Here is a 19,297-nt window from a genome sequence, read left to right as displayed (position 1 = left end):
AATGCAGTTAGCATCGATTGTAACGGCCTTAAATAACCATTAGATACCAAATTTCAAATACAAGAATGAGTCCAACCTAGTTAACTATAATCAAATAAGGTCATCACGTTTTCCACTTATGAAACAAAGGAATTCTCTAAAGGGAATAATCACATTAGACCAACCATGGAAGTTTGGATCATCCTTAAATTTATTATTATTAAATTTTAAATACAATGGTTAAGTAAATACCTATTGAAGTAAATATAGAGATCAAATTCACTAAAAAAATTTGTTCTAACTATGACTCGACCACTAGACCAAGACAAGCCTTGCGAAAGACTCTTGAAAGAAAATTCACAAGGGGTTAGAGTAAGAGGGGCTAGTGTAGTGTCACAGCCAAATTTTTGAATCACAACTAAAACTTGAAAATATGATGGTATTTTTCTTTTCTTTTTTTTCATAGACAAAATATATAAAACATAAATACATTTTGTTTACAAATCAATTTTTTTAGAGTTTTAATACATTCGGCCACTAAACAAAACAACTTAAAACATTAAAACAATTGAAAACACCATGCATCTTTGTATAACACTTGCTCCAAATGTACTCCCATTTTCGACTAGCTTCTTCTTAAGGACCTGAAAGACATGAGGAAGTCGGAATAAGTATAAAATTCAGTAAATAACCTACTTGTAAACTCTTAATGGTATCCATGATCTGGTTGTCACAGTTATACTTGTCCAAGGCGTCTTGAACTGGTCGCATGCCAGTTGCATGCCAAAACCCTTGCCTTTTATCAATTTATTGCTTTCATTTACTGTTTTTATGTTTTATAATTTTCTTCTTGTCTTTTCTAAGCGTATGATGTTTCAGCAGAATCATGTTTACGCCTGGTAGACATGAAATTCCCCATAATGTATTATAGGAGGATGCGACCGGTCGTCAACTCCTCCCACCTAGATTTTGTATNAGTGACGCAATACATTAGCGGTCCCCTTCACATTTGTGTCAATGATATCATCAAACTCTTCTCTACTAATGTCGCCAATCTTGGCATTCTCCTTATTGATTGTAGCTGCATTGTTTACTATTGTACAAAAAAAGAAAAAGAGCCTCAATTCTCATGGGTTGCACTTAAATGGAAATATAGAAGAGAGAAGAAAAATAGTTGTAATATGCATATACCAATTATGTCTGGAACGCCAAATTTGTGGATTACAGTACGAACCATGGTTTCAACGCTCTCATCTGACCTCTAAAACCCAGAATCTCAGGTGTTTTAATGAAGAAATGAAAGCATATGTATGGATAAACAAAGAGATGGGGTAATGACATACCACATCAACATTGAGGAGTAAATGATTGAGTGAGGAAGAATTGGAGAGTTGTTGGTGAAGGGAATCTAACTTGTCTTGGGTGCGGGAACAACCGATTATAGTGTGGCCTCGTTTTGCCAACTCAAACGCCAATGCTCGTCCCAATCCTTGGCTCACTCCGGTTATTACAATTTTCTTCCCCCCATTTGCTTCCTCTCCACTTCCCTTTTGTTGCATCAAACAGGTTGCCATTCTTCAAACCAAATCAATACCGAGCTCCTGGTTTGGAAACCAACACACCCATTTTATATGTCTTTTTAGGAACAGCTGTGAGGCATTTAAAACTTGGGGATCTTGGAAAATATTATCAAATACATGACTTTGTAAGGGAGACAGAGAGCATGTGGGTGACATAAGACTTTCACGAGATAACTACACAGTCTTGGATCCACCAACCAATTGATTTTTCAAACCAATCAAATAGAAACAAAATCTATATTTTTTTAAAAGGCATTATACAAAATTAGGAAAACTTGATAATGGTTTTAAAGTTAAGCGTTCAAATCGTGAGCCATTAAAAAAGAAAACACTCTACTTTGACAACTAATTTTTTATTTTTTCTAGAGCAAAAAATCACATTTGAAAAATAAAGCTTTTATACCGAAGGCTTTTTTTTTTTTTTTTTTTTTTTTNATTAAAAGGCACAATACACAATTAAATTAGACAATAAAATTCCTGAATAAACTCAAGAAATAACACAAATGCACACTTGACTTTGCTTATAAAATAATATTATTAATTTAAAAACTTATTTGAAAATGTAATTCTCAAAATTATTTTAATAATACTGTAACACTACTAAATTTCCGCCTAAACGAGAGGTCATTATCAAACTTTCTTACATAAACACGCATACAAGAACAAAGTTGTTTTTTTTTTTTTTTTTTTTTTTTTTTTTTTTTTTTTTTTTTTTTTTTTTTTTTTTTTTTTTTTTTTTTTTTTTTTTTTTNTAAATTTTAAATACAATGGTTAAGTAAATACCTATTGAAGTAAATATAGAGATCAAATTCACTAAAAAAATTTGTTCTAACTATGACTCGACCACTAGACCAAGACAAGCCTTGCGAAAGACTCTTGAAAGAAAATTCACAAGGGGTTAGAGTAAGAGGGGCTAGTGTAGTGTCACAGCCAAATTTTTGAATCACAACTAAAACTTGAAAATATGATGGTATTTTTCTTTTCTTTTTTTTCATAGACAAAATATATAAAACATAAATACATTTTGTTTACAAATCAATTTTTTTAGAGTTTTAATACATTCGGCCACTAAACAAAACAACTTAAAACATTAAAACAATTGAAAACACCATGCATCTTTGTATAACACTTGCTCCAAATGTACTCCCATTTTCGACTAGCTTCTTCTTAAGGACCTGAAAGACATGAGGAAGTCGGAATAAGTATAAAATTCAGTAAATAACCTACTTGTAAACTCTTAATGGTATCCATGATCTGGTTGTCACAGTTATACTTGTCCAAGGCGTCTTGAACTGGTCGCATGCCAGTTGCATGCCAAAACCCTTGCCTTTTATCAATTTATTGCTTTCATTTACTGTTTTTATGTTTTATAATTTTCTTCTTGTCTTTTCTAAGCGTATGATGTTTCAGCAGAATCATGTTTACGCCTGGTAGACATGAAATTCCCCATAATGTATTATAGGAGGATGCGACCGGTCGTCAACTCCTCCCACCTAGATTTTGTATGACCGTTCGGTGAAATCACATATAGGTCTGCCAGACCTGAATAATCTTAAAATGTATTATTTGGAGATGCGACTAGTTGTTAAATTCTCCCTACCTGAAAATCTATATGCTATTTAAATAATTGTGTTTCCTTTTGCTTATAGTCATATAACATCGTTTTCAATCTTTCTCTCAATCTTGCTTTCAAACTCATTTTCAAAATCTCTCTACCCCCGTTTTCTAAAAATATTCTTTTCAAAACAGGCCCAGAGGCTTGAGCATACATTACCTGGCCATAAGCGACGCGATCCTAAGTTGGCTTGACTCACTCAATGCTGAGAGTGAGTGCTGCACAATCGCCAAATCCGTTGACAAGAAAAGTGTAATTGTGATAGTTAGTATCATAGTCAAGTTGGCTCCAAAAGTGATTCAACAGACATGGCTACGACCAACATGTTGAATAAGTCCTACGTCAACCGACTAGTCGACATAGAAGAAAAAATGCAATACCTGTGGGAAGTTCCCGACAATATTCGGTACTTAGACGAGCGGGTGAAAGAACTCGATGACAAGGTCGATTAGATGAGTTGTCCATTCAGGAACGGATGTATCGAATTGACAACCTGTTAAAATATCATCATTAGCCCAATAAGGTCAAACCCAATAATCGTATGAGTCAATTGTCTATGCATTTTAGGAAAATGATTTAGGTATTTTAGGAATAAAGATACCTACATATTTCACTCAAAATGATTTTAGGTATTTTAGGAGGAAAGATACATAATATTTTAGAAAAAATATTTGGGTATGTTAGGAATAAATGGTTAGATATTTTAGAATAAATTGTCTAGTCTATGCTATAAATCCCCCTCCACACTATCAATGTTTTCATCCCAAGAAATACAAAACACAAAGTGTAGTAGTATTCTACAAAGTGTCTTGTAATCTTTTCTCGATTGATGCTAACAAAAAGTGCGAGTCTTTCTCACAAAAAGCAGTGTTAAACAATCTTGTATCAGAGTGAGGTCAGTGTAGGCTGTCTGATTTCTTGGAACTCTTAGTATGCTTTGTGGTTGCAACTCTGTCTGATCTTCCACATCATAAACGATTCTTGAAATTATTAGTGAGTGAGTTTCTTTGTGTCGTGAGTAGTCTCTGACTCTACAAGTTTTGTGTCGAAAGAGCTTCTTTGGTATTACTGAGGTCTTACCAACACAATGAGTGATTTCTAAATCGTTGGAGGAACTAAGAAACTCAATAGCAACAACTACAATAAGTGGGCAACATGCATGATGTCCTATTTACAAGCACGTGACCTTTGGGAGACCGTTGGTTGGAGTGAAACAATGTTGTCATAGGAGGATTTAACGGCACCTTGCGCAAATGGAGAATCAAAGCAGGCAAAACAATGTTTGTCTTGAAAACCACAATCGAAGGAGAGATGTTAGAGTATACTTGGGATGACAAGACACTGAAAGAAGCATGGGACACGTTCGTGATCTTGTACTTAAAGAAGAATAATAGGAGACTACAACTTCTGGAGAACGAGCTGTTATCAATTTCATAATGTGATATGACGATTACTCAGTACTTTCACAAAGTCAAGTCAATCTGCAAAGAGATTACTAAACTAGACCTGACTCCACCATTTGAAAAGCTAGAATGAAGAGGATCATTATCCACGGATTGCGAACAGAATATAGAAGTTTCATGATTGCTATACAAGGATGGCCTGCTCAACCATCACTTGTAGAGTTTAAAAATTTGCTAGCCAGTCAATAAGTCATGGCTAAACAAATGAGAGGATCACATTACAAGGTAAAGAAGAAGCATTCTACACAAGTGAAAGTCGGAGCAACAATAAGTCGTTTACAAATGTGGATATAAAAATAGTGACAAAGGAAGAAGCCATGAAGGAAGTGCACAACCAGAGAGAGCTCTGAAGAACGAAAACAATAACTCTCAAGTGAAGAGACTTGGAGGTATTTGCTACAATTGTAGAAAAATAAAGTCACACGTCCAGATATTGTTGGTCCAAGAAAAAATCTATTGAAAGCAATGTGGCAACATCCAAAAATATGATGGAGAATGAATGGGATTTAGAGGCAATACGTGTCATAGAAGAAGATGAACTAGCGCTCATGGAAATTATGAGAAGACATATCGATTACAAGGATGAGTGGATCATTGATTCAGGATACTCAAACCACATGACTAATGGTTAGAGTGACGCAATGGAAGTAGGGTGACCCTTGAAGAAGGAAGTGTTGATGTGCCTGAAGATCCAAGTGACACTCGTGTTGGTGAGCAAGAAGTGACTCAACTAATCCAACCTAGTGAAAAACAAAGGGGACCTCAACAACTCAGACGATCAGAAAGAATCCAAAATATGTCAATACAACTATTATAAAAGACAAAGTTAAAGGGTCAGAGACGTATGAAGAAACATCGCAAAATACGACTTGGCAACAGACAATGGAAGAAGAAATTATAGCATTGAAGAAAAATCAAATTTGGGAACTAGTGCCAAGACCAGGAGGTGTCAAATCCATCTTTTGCAAGTAGATCTACAAAATGAAGCATCGATTGGATGGATCAATCGAGAAATACAAGGCTCGACTTATAGCTCGAGGGTTCTCTCAACAATATGGACTAGACTATGATGAAACGTTTAGTCTAGTGGCAAATATCATTATCGTGCAGGTTTCTTCAGTACTTGTGGTAAATACATATTGAAAATTATGGCAGATGGATATGAAAGAATGTTTTCTTGCATGGGGAGTTGGACAGGGGAGATCTACATGAACCAACCAAATGAATTTGAAAATGAAGTTGGAGTCATTAGTCAGTACATGCAAAGTTTGAAGAATTCTCATTTGGATGAGGCACAACAGATCTTACGATAATGTCAAAGTACAATCAATTATGGTCTTTTGTACAAAAGAAGTGAAGACTGCGAGCTAGTTGGATACCGTGATGCTGACTATGCAGAATATCACGATACTTGAAGATCAAGCACCAGGTATGTGTTCAAGCTCGGTTTGAAAACACTTTTTGGGTGTAGCAAAAGACAACCAACAATATCATTGTCAACTAGAGAAGCAGAGTACAGAGCAGCAGCTAGAGCAGCTGAAGAAAGTACATGGTTGAAACTCTTGACAGAAGATTGACACAAAAAAATTGACTATCTAATACCACTTCATTGCAACAACCAAGTGTTAGGTTATGGTGCTCTTTATTTCGGTTATATCCGGTAAAGCTATATTTGGTAAAGTTATATATAGTAAAGCTATATATGGTAAAGCTATATCCGGTAAAGCTATATATAATAGATGGCTAAATCTGGTAAAGCTATATATAGTAAACTAAACCATATATATATCTCGTCCGGTAGAGTTTTGAAAATGTACTTTCTATTCTCTGTACTCTCTCTTGTTGTACATACCTAAAGTCATCAATAAAAAAAATCTTTTTAGCCAGAGTTCTCCTTGCAATTTTCTCTATCCTATTCTTTGTGTTCATCTAGATCGAGCGTGTGCGTTGTTGTACGATCCTAACACCAAGCGATTTGCCTAGTAGAAAATCTGGTGTTTCATTCTAGAACAAAGCATGTGGAGGTACACAACTATTAAATTAGAGAGAAAGCCCTGAAGAAAGAAATCGAGATGCAACAAATCAAGAAAGATGACCAAGTGGCAGACTTGTTTACAAAATGGTTGAATACTGGCAAACATGAGAGTTTTCGCTGTCTGCTCAACATTGTTGAAATAAACTTAAAATGCAAAATGTTATCTTTAGTAAATTTGTTAGGAAATTTAATTTGAAAAGTCAAGTTAAAGGAAAGGCATAGAGTTTTTCAGGGAATGATGGTAGGGTTTATGAGCGTTTCTCTCACCCTATTATTAGTGATAGAAAATGTATAAATACCTAATCCTTTTTCTGTAAAGACAGAGCAAAACGGAGAGCAAAAGAGAGAAAGAGAGAAGAAATATAGAGCAATAGAAAAAACTTTTTTGATAAAATCAGTGTTCTTTGTCTCCTTCACAAGTACACGGGTAGTATTTTCACAAAGCGGTATCGGAGCATTCTATCGTTAGTGTGTGTGAGATTACTTCACAAATTAGTGAGTTTTATTTTAACAAATTGGTATCGGAGCCGATGGCATGGGTCAAATGACGCTACTGCAACTAACGAAGATGAACTACGAGAATTGGAGTATCCAAATGAAAGGTGGTCGAAGAAGGTTTCGAAGAACCAAAGGATACCATGGATTATACGGCAGCACAAAACAAGGCGTTAAAGGAATTGCGATCAAAGGATAAGGCGACATTATATATGTTGTTCCGAAAAATTGGAATTGCGATAAAAGGATAAGGCGGATAAAGCGGCATTATAAAGGAATTGCGAGTCGGGCTTTGAGAAGATTGTTAGGGCAACTACTTTAAAAGAAGCATGGGACACTATAGAAAAGGTGTTCAAAGGAACCGACCGAGTCAAGCAAGTGCGTCTCCAAACTCTTCGTGGTGAGTTGGAGAGCATGAAGATGAAGGAGTCAGAAAATGTATCTAACTATATTATGCGCGTACAGACTGTGGTAAACAAACTAAATCGAAACGAAGAAATGTTATCCGAGATGCAGGTTGTGGAGAAGATCTTGAGGTCATTAACCAACAACTTCGAGAATGTTGTATGTGCGATAGAAGAGTCAAAGGACCTAGCGACGTTCACGATTGATGAGCTCGCCAATTCTCTCGAGGCACACGTGCAACGTAAGAAGGAGGAAACACTCGATCAAGCACTTCAAACCAAGGCATCAATCAAGAATGAAAAGGTACTCTACTCTCAAAATTTCCAAGGTAGAGGTTGTTGAATTAAAAGCTCACTCTGATACTAATTTGTTGAAATTAGAATACGCTCTGATACCAACTTTTAGAAAATAGACGCTCGCTCTGAAACCAACTCGTTTAGATAACTCTCACGAGGCTGTGAAGGAGGTGTCGAGATGGGAGAGACAAAGAGATAAAGAATTCTCAAAAGCCTTTTTCTATTAGACTGTACTTTAACTCTAGCTCTTTTGCTCCTTTTTCTTCTTTTTGCTCTGTTATTACCCTGAGTAGTAAAACCTATTTATAAGTTTTCCTATGGCTAAAAATGGCCATAACTATCCCACGTTTTCTCACCCATAAACCATAGCTTTCCTAAAATACGTATGGGCTCTTGACTAAATTTTAAAACCTAAAATTAATAACTACTTCTTTCTTTTCTTTTTTTTTTTTCTCTCTCTCTGTCGTTTATGTTTATTTCCAACAAAACAACCCCAAAAACTTAAATGTTCTATTCAATGATTCCACCTGCGCCGTTTTCGTTTTCTCAAGCTCAATCGTGGTTTCTTCAATTTTCTCTCCTTTTCCTCGAGCGGAAAAATAAGGTTGTCCTTCTCTGATGAGACTTCATTTGAATCTTCTCGAGAACAGCCCATCTGAGACACCAACTCTTTATTTTTCCCGTTCTCAGCCACGCTTGACTCAGACATCATGGCTTCATTCAGTTTACTTAATTCCCTTAGCAAGTCCACGACGACATTAATAGCTAGCATTTTTGCATCCCCCAGTTCAGCTTTATCACGAGTGAGTGTCTCAATCGTATGTCGTAAATTCACTACCTCCTATTGAACTTGATTCTGGTCCACATCGAGTGAGTCTCTCTATTGAGTCAGCATTTCTATATTTTTCTCCTCCATCACTAGCTCGTCCACTAGACCCTCAATCTCCATGAACAGGCCTTTCTCTTTCTCCACACCTTCTTCAACTTTCTTCGTAAGATCGGAGATTATCTTCTCATTCTTTTCCTTTCCTGTTTTAGATAGAAGGAACTCTTAGTCAACTCAACCATTTCGTTCTCTAACCTTTCAACTTTTGTTTCCAACTCTTTCTTTTCTTCTTCAATTTTCATCCTCTTTCTTCTTTCTTCCTCGAATTTCCTTTCCGGCCATTGGAGCACTTGCTCTTCGAGCTCGAGCTCTTTGTTATTCGGTTGTTCATCTTTATTCGATTTTCTCGTCTCCGCTATTACAATTTTGCCACACCCGCTGTGCATCACCTCATTTCTAACAATTTCTACCACCTCAAGACTACCACCATCATCTTTCGCGCCGCCGTCTCCTTTTGTGTTCGGCTCTTCGTTTTGGGCCATCAAGAGAAGACTTCATTTGTTGCATCATCCAAGGCCAAGTTGATGGTTTCTTCCACCTTTTCTTCGGCTCGACAATCTCTCTCATAGTGACCCATTCTGCCACAATTGTAACATTTGTCGGAGTTACAATTATTTGCATAGTGACCATATTTCTGACATTTATAGCACCGGATATTGGAATTGTATCCTTGACCGCGCCCTTGATTGTGTCCTCTTCCACGCCAATTTGTTTGGCTCGACAGTCTCTTTCCCTGATAGTTTTCTTCGTAAGTGTTGCCTTGACCACCTCGACCATTCCCGCGACTTCCACGATCTCTACCTCGAAAACTTTGTGAAGAGAGTACTTTTCTATCCTTTAGTGATGCCTTCATCTGAAGCGCTTGATCGAGTGGCTCTTCCTTCCTTTTCTTACGTTGCTCGTGTGCCTCAAGAGAACCGGCAAGCTCATGGACTGTGAACTTCGCTAGGTCCTTCGACTCTTCTATGACACATATGACATTCTCGAAGTTGTCTGTTAACGACCTCAAGATTTTCTCCACAATCCACGTCTCGGGTAACATTTCTTCGTTTTGATTTAGCTGATTCTCCATGTAACACCCCAAAAATGAAAGGAATTAGATCCAATAAGAATAAGCCGCCCATGTAAGACCCAAATGATCAAAAGGGGAGGAATTAAAGGATTAAGTAAGGATGATCATCTCAAGCAAGTCATTCTTATACCCTAACAAGTAATGTTAATGAGTTCAAGACCTATGGAAAAAGGATTGGAAAGGAAAAGTAAGTGAAAAGGGCAAAAATGTCATTTTTCTAATTATTAAGGATCTTCCCAGATTTTTAGTTCTTTATGTAGAAGGAATTTCAAGATGCTCAAGAAGGGAAAAATGACCAACATGAGATGAAGAAGTTTTAGAAAAATTATGGATTTTTCAGGAAAAAATAATATTAAAATATTCTGAAAGTGGCAAAGTACCATAATACCCCTGGAAGAATGGATAATTACGAAAATGCCCCTCTGATCAGAATCAGAGCATCTACAGTGACCATCTGAGAAATATCTCTCGAAACTCAAATCTCAGCCGTTGGATCTTCCCCAAATTTGGATAAGATCTAGAAAACGGATAGATCATCACATCCAACGGCTGGTATTCAAAACTAAAGTCGGTAAAGCCCTGATCGGAGTGGATTTTCTGACGAAGTATCCAGAAACTTCAATCTCCGAATCATGACGATTCTAGAGCTTTCAATGTCGGTTTAAGCTTCTCCTATAAATTATGAAGTAGGGGCAACAGTATGGAACAAGACTCGAGCAAGGTCGAGCACCCATTCAAGAGTTATGAGCGTTTAGATTGTGAGTCTCATACTCTCGGGTTTCTTCCAAATTCGAGAGCAATTCTCCACCATTCCTCCTCAAACTTATTCCTACAGTTTCTAAACAAGATTACCCACAAGTTCTATAAAGGAATGGAGAGCTGAAACGTCGTAGAACAAGATGACCAAGAGATCGAAAATCCAGCGTTTCGGGTGAGTTGCATACCGAGAACAATTTCTGGAAATTAAGGTTCCACACTCAAAGACGTTCCTCCAAACCAATTCCTATAGCATGAGGAAAGGATATGGAAGAGGTTCCATGAAGAAATCGGGCCTTGAAAACTCCTAGAATCGGCTGCCCGATAAGAAATCCCCTGTTTTAGCTCCGGCGAGGAAAATGATTTTGGACGAACTTTGGCGGCGAATATCTTAGGATATGATCAATGAAAAGGTATGAAATCAATCCCAAGCTCTTCCTTGTAATACCCTCGTTAAGTTTCATGAAGAAATCAAGGGTAGAAACAAAGATATCGGGGCTGTGGAAGACCACTTTCAGACGGCAGCGCAAAGGACGCGCGCGTCTTCTTCCTGTCCAGAGGAAGAAGACGATGACGTGGCCGGTTCAGTTGAACCGGCTAAGTCAGCCCAAAATCTGACCTTCCCTTGGTGTTTCTCACTTTTAACCCCCTTCTAGACCGATTCTTATGACAATCCTTATGGTTCCAAAAACTAGACACGATAAAGAGTCTATGGAAGGAAATGTGAAGTAATTCGGATACCGGAAGCTCAAGAACGGAGGTCCCAAACATCGACGATGAGGTAAGTAGCCACCTTAGACTTTTCTTAAGAAATACTTGTAGGAATTACTTGGATTTTCATATGAACCCTAAACCAAGTATGACACAAGGATATATGAAAGAAAAATCCAAAGAACCATGAGTTAAGGCTCTAAACCGACCAAATTACTCGGGATTTAAGGAACGTTAAGATAAACTACTAAATGAGCTCTAATGCCTATGAAATTTTAATGCTGAGATAATATATCATGTTAAGGTTATGTATGGAATTTGGTGGTCATTAGATAAGGATAAGTAGGTAAACCAAGAAACGGGGCAAAATGACCATAATGCCCTTAAGGATATCTACCTACGGTTCATGACCTAGATGACCTCCAAATGCTATGAAACTCTACAGTAGATCTTATTGTATGATGATTGATGAGGTGGTGAAGTTTGAAAGCAACTGGAACTCGTTAGGTAGCAAAACCAAGAATTAGGGGTAAAATGACCATAATGCCCCTAAGAAAGACTACCTACGGGTTAAGCCTTAAATGACCTCCCAGCATTATGAAATGTTGTATGAATCCTTATCTCAGGATGTTGTATAAGGTAATGAAGTTTGGGAGTCGTTGGGAAACGTTAGATAGCGAAACCAAGATATGGGAAAAAATGTACATCACAATCCACATGACTTTACCTCCTAGGATGACTAACGAGGTACCCATGAAATAAGAGAATTCCCATAGGTACCCTTGGTTGCGAATAAGATTTTAAGTGCACAAGGTTACGTTGGGCTATTCCGAAGAAGAACCTTTAAGTTCCAAGCTTGACCTAAGACGTTATGCATAAACCTAGGATCCCCAAGAATACAAGGAAAAACCTAGGTTAATGTAGATGGTATGCTTAACAAGTTGCTAGGATCCATGCTCGGAGTAACCATTATCTCCCATCACGAAGTGTACCACGAGATCCCTATTCCACTTTAGGTGAGATGTCCTGCTATATGTACCACGAGCAGGTTGTCATGATGGACTTATTATTTTCCTCACCTAAATGAGATGCCCTGCAACACGATATGCTAGCAGGATGCCACGTTTGTGATAATGTCACCTATACACTCATGGGGAGAAAACTAAGGGTTACTTTGAAAGTGTTTTCAAGACTAAAACACGATATATGACATGACAACCTCTAAGGGTTAGTTCCTGAAAACGAAACAAGAAGTCATATCCTAGCTCAAGGTCTAAATATGCTCCAAATCACCAACCATGTCCTATAAGGTCTATTTTATATGACACGAGGATAAGCTCAAGATTTCAAGTTGGTTGGAGCAAGTTTGGAACATAAGCCAAGATGGAACTTAAGGAAACGCCTAAAGAAAACATGTCAAGATTCAAGATCCTTCTAGAACCCTCTAAGGAGCCCATTATGAACTTATGACCTTCTAGAATAACTCATGCTAGTTATTACGATGGGTTCATATGATCACGAATGTATATAACAACTTACATGTTTATGACTTAAACTACGCTGCTTGGAACGTATGAAGCCTTGAGCGTAGGTATTAAGACTGTGTCACTTGGAACGCATGAAGCCTCGGGCACAGGATGACAAGTTTATGTCTAGTACCATAAGTCCTAAGGGGAGTGTCTTGGAGAACGAATTAAGAAACATAACAAGAACTTACAACAAGAACAAGAACAAGAACAAAAACAAGAACATGAAAGGAAAAAGTGTGGTACCCTAGCATATCAAGGACACGATTAAGAGCCTACAAGTAGGCTGCTTACTGAGTCTTTGTACTCATTCCTTATTCTCAATTTTTTTTTCAGGAAATAAGGAGTTGGTCAAGGTCGGGAGCGGACTCTGGAGCAGGTTCCATAGACAATCCTCACCCATTGTCCTCAACCCTTTTTGTGTCGTCCTTTAATTTGTGTTTTAAAATACTTTGTATAAACTTTGTTTTGATATAATGTTTGATATGTTTTAAGTTTGGGTTGTTTTATTTTGTTGAAAAATTTACCCGTCATTTTAGAGTCATCAAGTCAGCCCGATCCTTATACTCCACAGTCTATACACGTGTAATGTAGTCAGATACATTTTCTGACTCCTTCATCTTCATGCTCTCCAACTCGCCACACAGAGTCTGGAGACGCACCTGCTTGACTCGGTCGGTTCCTTTGAACACCATTTTTTAGAGTGTCTCACGCTTCTTCTGAAGTTGTTGCCCTTGCAATCTTCTCAAAGCCCGACTCGTCAACAGCCCGGAACAGCATGTATAATGTTGCCTTATCCTTTGATTGTAATTCCTTTAGCGCCTTGTTTTTGCGCTGCCGTATAACCCGTGGTATTCTTCAATTCTTCGAAACCTTCTTCGACCACCTCCCATGCGTCTTGCGAACTGAGAAGAGCTTTCATTTGGATGGTCCAATTCTCATAGTTCATCTTCGTCAGTCATGGTAGCGACATTTGTCCCATCATGTTCACCATCGACTCTGATACCAATTTGTTGAATTAAAAGCTCGCTCTGATACTAATTTGTTGAAATTAGAATACGCTCAGATACCAACTTATAGAAAATAGACGCTCGCTCTGAAACCAACTCGTTTAGATAACTCTCACAAGGCTGTGAAGGAGGTGTCAAGAGGGGAGAGACAAGGAGACAGAATTCTCAAAAGTTTTTTTCTATTACACTGTACTTTAACTCTCGCTCTTTTTGCTCCTTTTTGCTCTGCTATTACAATGAGGAGTAAAACCTATTTATAAGTTTTCCTAAGGCTAAAAATGGCCATAACTCTCCCACGTTTTCTCACCCATAAACCACTACTTTCCTAAGATACGTATTGGCTTTTAACTAAATTTTAAAACCCAAAATTAATAACTACTTCTTTCTTTCTTTCTTTCTTTTTTCTCTCATTTAAGTTTATTTCCAACAGAGGTTGTGGTCTTGGAAGTCGCAAAAATGGTTGAGGTGGTCAAGGCAGCAGAAATGAAGGACATTATAAGGAGAAGAGACAATCAAGCCAAGAAAATTGGCGTGGAAGAGGACGCAGTCGAGGAAGAGGCGGCCGATCAAACATTCAGTGCTATAAATGTCAAAAATATGGTCACTATGCGAATAATTGTAACTCCGACAAATGTTACAATTGTGGCAGAGTGGGGCATGTTGCAAAGATTGCCGAGTCAAAAAAAGAGTGGAAGGAGCAACCAGCCTAGCCTTGGAAGACGTAACAAATGAAGGTCTTCTCTTGATGGCTCAAGAAGACAACATCAACAACGACACTCTGTGGTACCTCGACTTAGGGGCAAGCAACCATATGTGCGATCACAAGTACCTATTCAAAGAGATGCAAAAAATTGAAGATGGTCATGTGTCATTTGGAGATACGTCAAAGGTGGAGGTCAAAGGCAGAGGTACGATACATTTCTTGCAAAAAGATGGTGTAATGGGGTCAATCCAAGATGTTTATTACGTACCAGACCTCAAGAGCAACATATTGAGTATGGGGCAACTCATAGAGAAAGGTTACTCGATATTCTTAAAGGACCGCCTGCTACACCTGAAGGATAAGCAAGGGCGTTTGGTTGCTCGAGTCGAGATAAGAAGAAATCGGATGTACAAACTGAACTTAAGAAGCATACGAGAAAAGTATTTGCTAGTCGACGTAGAAGACAAGACATCACTGTGGCATCTCCGCTTTGGTCACCTACATCATGGCGGCCTAAATGAGTTAGCGAAGAAGAATATGGTGCATGGGCTACCCAACATGGACTTTGAAGGAAAATTTTGTGAAAAATGTGTGCTCAGCAAGCATGCGAGAACCTCAATTCAAAAGAAGGCTGAATTTTGGGCTAAACAACCTCTCGAGTTGATCCATACAGATATATGTGGACCAATTACCCCTGAGTCTTTCAGCGGAAAGAGGTATTTTATTTCCTTTATCCATGATTACTCGCGAAAAACTTGGGCTTACTTTCTGGAAGAAAAATCTGAGGCCTTCAAGGTGTTCAAAAGGTTCAAAGTGATGGTGGAGAAGGCAACTGGTAGACACATCAAAGTTGTACGATCTGATAGAAGTGGCAAGTATACTTCGACAGCTTTCATAGAGTATTGCCAGGAGTAAGACATGTAGAAAATTAATTTGCTCTGATACCAACTTGTAGAAATTAAAAGCCGCTCCGATACCAACTTGTAAAAAAATAGATGCTCGCTCTGAAACTAACTCGTTTAGATAACTCTCACGAAACTGTAAGGGGGTGTCAAGAGGGAGAGACAAGGAGACAAAGAATTCTCAAAAGCCTTTTTCTATTACACATTATACTTTAACTCAAACAAGTTTGCTGTTTTTCTTCTTTTGGTGTCTTGCTGCTCTCTCTTGCTCTCTGCTCTATGCTCTGATATTAGAATGAAAGGTAAAGCCTATTTATAAGTTTTCATAACGCTGAAAATGGCCATAAATATCCCACGTTTTCTCACCATATGTCACTCCTTTCCTAAAATACATATAGTTTTCGACTGAATTTAAAAACCAAAATTAATAACTGCTTGTTTCCTTCTTTTTTTTCTCTCTCTCTTCTAAGTTTATTTTTTTTCTCTCTCATTTAAGTTTATTTTCAACAAGACATAAGGCGATTTCTAACTGCACCGTACACCCCTCAACAAAATTGTGTGGCCGATAGAAAGAACCAGACCATTCTCGACATGGTTCGATCAATGCTCAAGAGCAAAAGGATGCCAAAGGAATTTTGAGCAGAAGTCGTGCAATGTGCCATCTACGTACAAAATCGATGTCCACATGCGAAGTTAGATGATCAAACACCACAAGAGGCTTGGAGCGGACAAAAGCCTACAATCTCTCATCTCAAAGTGTTTGGTAGTGTGGCTTATGCTCACATACCAGATCAACAAAGAACGAAGCTCAAAGACAAAAGCAAAAGGTATATTTTTATTGGATATGATGAGAAGACCAGATCAACAAAGAACGAAGCTCAAAGACAAAAGAAAAAGGTATATTTTTATTGGATATGATGAGAAGACAAAAGGATACAAGCTACTTGACTCGATAAGCAAGATGGTGATAGTGAGTTGCGATGTGCGAGTAAATGAAGCAAGCGAATGGGACTGGAACAATTCGACGGAAGTCAATATCGAAGTTGGAGAATCATCAGTTGTTGCACCAACAAGTGCACCAACAGACTCAAAAAAATTCGATGATGAAGATGAACCACGACAACCCAAAATGCGAAGTTTGCGAGACTTGTATGACTCAACAAATGAGGTACACCTTGTATGTCTTCTGGCAGATGCTGAAAATATCAGTTTTGAAGAGGCAGTGCGAGACGAGAAGTGGCAAACTGCCATGGATGAGGAGATTAAAGCAATTCATCGCAACAATACATAGGAGCTGACAGAATTACTGGAAGGAAGTCAACACATAGGTGTGGAGTGGGTATTCAAGAAAAAGATGAATGCCCAAGGCAAGATTGAGTGGTACAAGGCGCGACATGTTACTAAGGAATACAAGCAAAAGGCGGGAATCGACTATGACGAAGTGTTTGCTCCCGTCGCAAGAATGGAGACAATCTGATTGCTCATTTCTCAAGCGGCTCAATTCAAATGGCCGATTTTTCAAATGGATGTCAAGTTGGCATTCTTGAATGGTGTACTTGAAGAAGAAGTCTACCTCGAACAACCACCCCGATACACGAAAAAGCCAACCGATGCTATGACCCGACTCACTCAAAGAATGGATGAGAAGCATAAAATCCCTGTAGATCCNTTGGCATTCTTGAATGGTGTACTTGAAGAAGAAGTCTACCTCGAACAACCACCCCGATACACGAAAAAGCCAACCGATGCTATGACCCGACTCACTCAAAGAATGGANAGTCTTTCTTCAGTAATTAGCTTGGAAAGTAGTCTTTCGTAAGCAGGAGTGTAGCGCTTCGCAAGTGAAGGTGGAGAAGACGCTTTACGGGTTGAAGCAAGCACCACGAGCATGGAATACTCGTATCGATACATACTTCAAGGACAACGGGTACAAGCAATGTACCCACGAGCATGCACTTTACACAAAGAAGAGTGGAGGCAATGTGATACTTGTCGTNTTTTTTTTACAAATTAGGTGGAATGAACAAACAAAAATAATGAGTTTACAATTACCAAACAAAATATCATTTTTCAAATGGAATGAAGACATAAGACCCTTCTAAAAAAGAAAAGTTCAAAAGCACAATGACACGAGAATTTGAGATAAAAAACTTGCGCTTGTTGAAGTTTTCCTTGGTTTGGAGGTTAAACAAGGAGAGACAAGTATTTTTATATCACAGGAGAAATATGCAAAGGAGATTTTGAAGAAGTACAAGATGGAAAATTGCAACCCGGTATCAACACCAATGGAACCAGGGGCAAAACTCTCAAAGTACGATGAAGGAGAACGAGTAAATGCAAATAGATACCAGAGCCTGGTAGGAAGCCTTCGCTATCTTACATGCACAAAGCCAGATCTTTCATTAAGTGTCGGCATTATAAGTCAGTTCATGGAGGAGCCGATTTATTCACATTGCAAGGCGTTGAAGCGAGTTCTACGGTACATCCAAGGAACGGTGTCACTTGGGTTATTCTACTCAAAAACAAAAGATTACAAATTAGTTGGTTACTCTGACAGTGATTGGTGCGGAGACATAGACGATCGAAAAAGTACATCGGGTTATGTATTCTTCATGGACAACACAATATTTACTTGGCTTTCAAAGGAACAACCGATCGTGACACTCTCGACGTGTGAAGCCGAGTATGTGGATTAGCAATTGAGTTGGCCAAGAACCCAGTGAACCATGAAAGAAGCAAACACATTCACGTTCGATTTCATTTTATCCGAGATCATGTGAAGGAAGGAAGCGTGGAATTGGTGCATGTGGCAAGTCAGGATCAAGTTGCGGACATCTTTACAAAATCGCTACCGAAAGTACTTTTCGAAAAATACAAGAAGATGATTGGCATGACAGATGGTAGGAGCATTTAAGTTTATGGGAGGAGATTTGTTGAAATAAAATTAAAATGACAAATGTAGTTAATTTGTTATGTTAGGAGAATAAATTTGAAAAAACCAAATTTGAAAATCCCAGTGAAAGAAAAGGTCTACAGTTTTTTAGGGAATGATGGTAGGGTTTATAAGTATTTCTCTCACCCTATTACTAGTGATAGAAAAGGTATAATACCTAATCCTTTCGGTGGAAAGACAGAGAAAAGAGAGAAAAGAAATACAGACCAATAGAAAAGGCTTTTTTTTTTTATAAAATCAATGTTCTTTGTCTCCTTGTCTCTCCTCTCTCGACATCTCCTTCACAAGTACGCGAGTAGTATTTTCACAAAATGGTATCGGAGCATCTTATCGTTAGTGTGTGTGAGATTACTTCACAAATTAGTGAGTTTTATTTTAACAAACATGGTGCAGCGAATGAGGAGAGTGTTGAGGAAAAGTGTTAAAATATCATCACTAGCCCAATAAGATCAAACCAATTTGTCTATGCATTTTAGGAAAATAATTTAGGTATTTTAGGAACAAAGATACCTAAATATTTTAGGAAAATGAGAGATACCTAAATGATTTAGGTATTTTAAGAATAAATAGTTAGATATTTTTTTTAATAAACGCATTGCTATAAATATCCCTCCACCCACCCTACCAATGTTTTCATCTCAAGAAATACAAAGCATAGAGTGCAGTAGTATTCTACAAAGTTTCTTGTAATTTTTTATTGGTTGGTGTTAATAAAAAGAGCAAGTGTTTCCCACAAAGAGTTATGTTCAACAGAACCTAGAAGAAAAAACCACAAAGACTGGTGTTTTCGAGCGGGGAGACAACTCAACAAGCTCTGCTGCCTGATTGAGGAGCAAGTCGATGGCTTAGACAGCTCCCAAAAGGTACTTTTTCATATGGTTACTAAGCTATCTGAAGATGTGAAGGCAAC

At 38.0% G+C, this 19,297-nt stretch overlaps 1 protein-coding gene across 1 annotated transcript; it reads right to left on the bottom strand.

Moving 5' to 3' along the window:
• Nucleotides 1-941: 941 nt before the first annotated feature.
• On the bottom strand, nt 942-1,625 carry LOC111784209 (NADPH-dependent pterin aldehyde reductase-like). The gene is made up of 3 exons (XM_023664991.1): nt 1,323-1,625; nt 1,171-1,240; nt 942-1,072 (listed from the first exon to the last, which is right to left on the bottom strand). The coding sequence occupies exons 1-3, from the start codon at nt 1,551-1,553 to the stop codon at nt 942-944; spliced, it is 432 nt and encodes a 143-aa protein (XP_023520759.1). The 5' UTR covers nt 1,554-1,625.
• Between the last annotated feature and the right edge of the window lie 17,672 nt (nt 1,626-19,297).

This window comes from Cucurbita pepo, unplaced genomic scaffold, assembly GCF_002806865.2.
Source record: "Cucurbita pepo subsp. pepo cultivar mu-cu-16 unplaced genomic scaffold, ASM280686v2 Cp4.1_scaffold000173, whole genome shotgun sequence".
Taxonomy (NCBI): Eukaryota; Viridiplantae; Streptophyta; class Magnoliopsida; order Cucurbitales; family Cucurbitaceae; genus Cucurbita; species Cucurbita pepo.
This window is presented reverse-complemented; position numbering and strand designations above follow the sequence as displayed.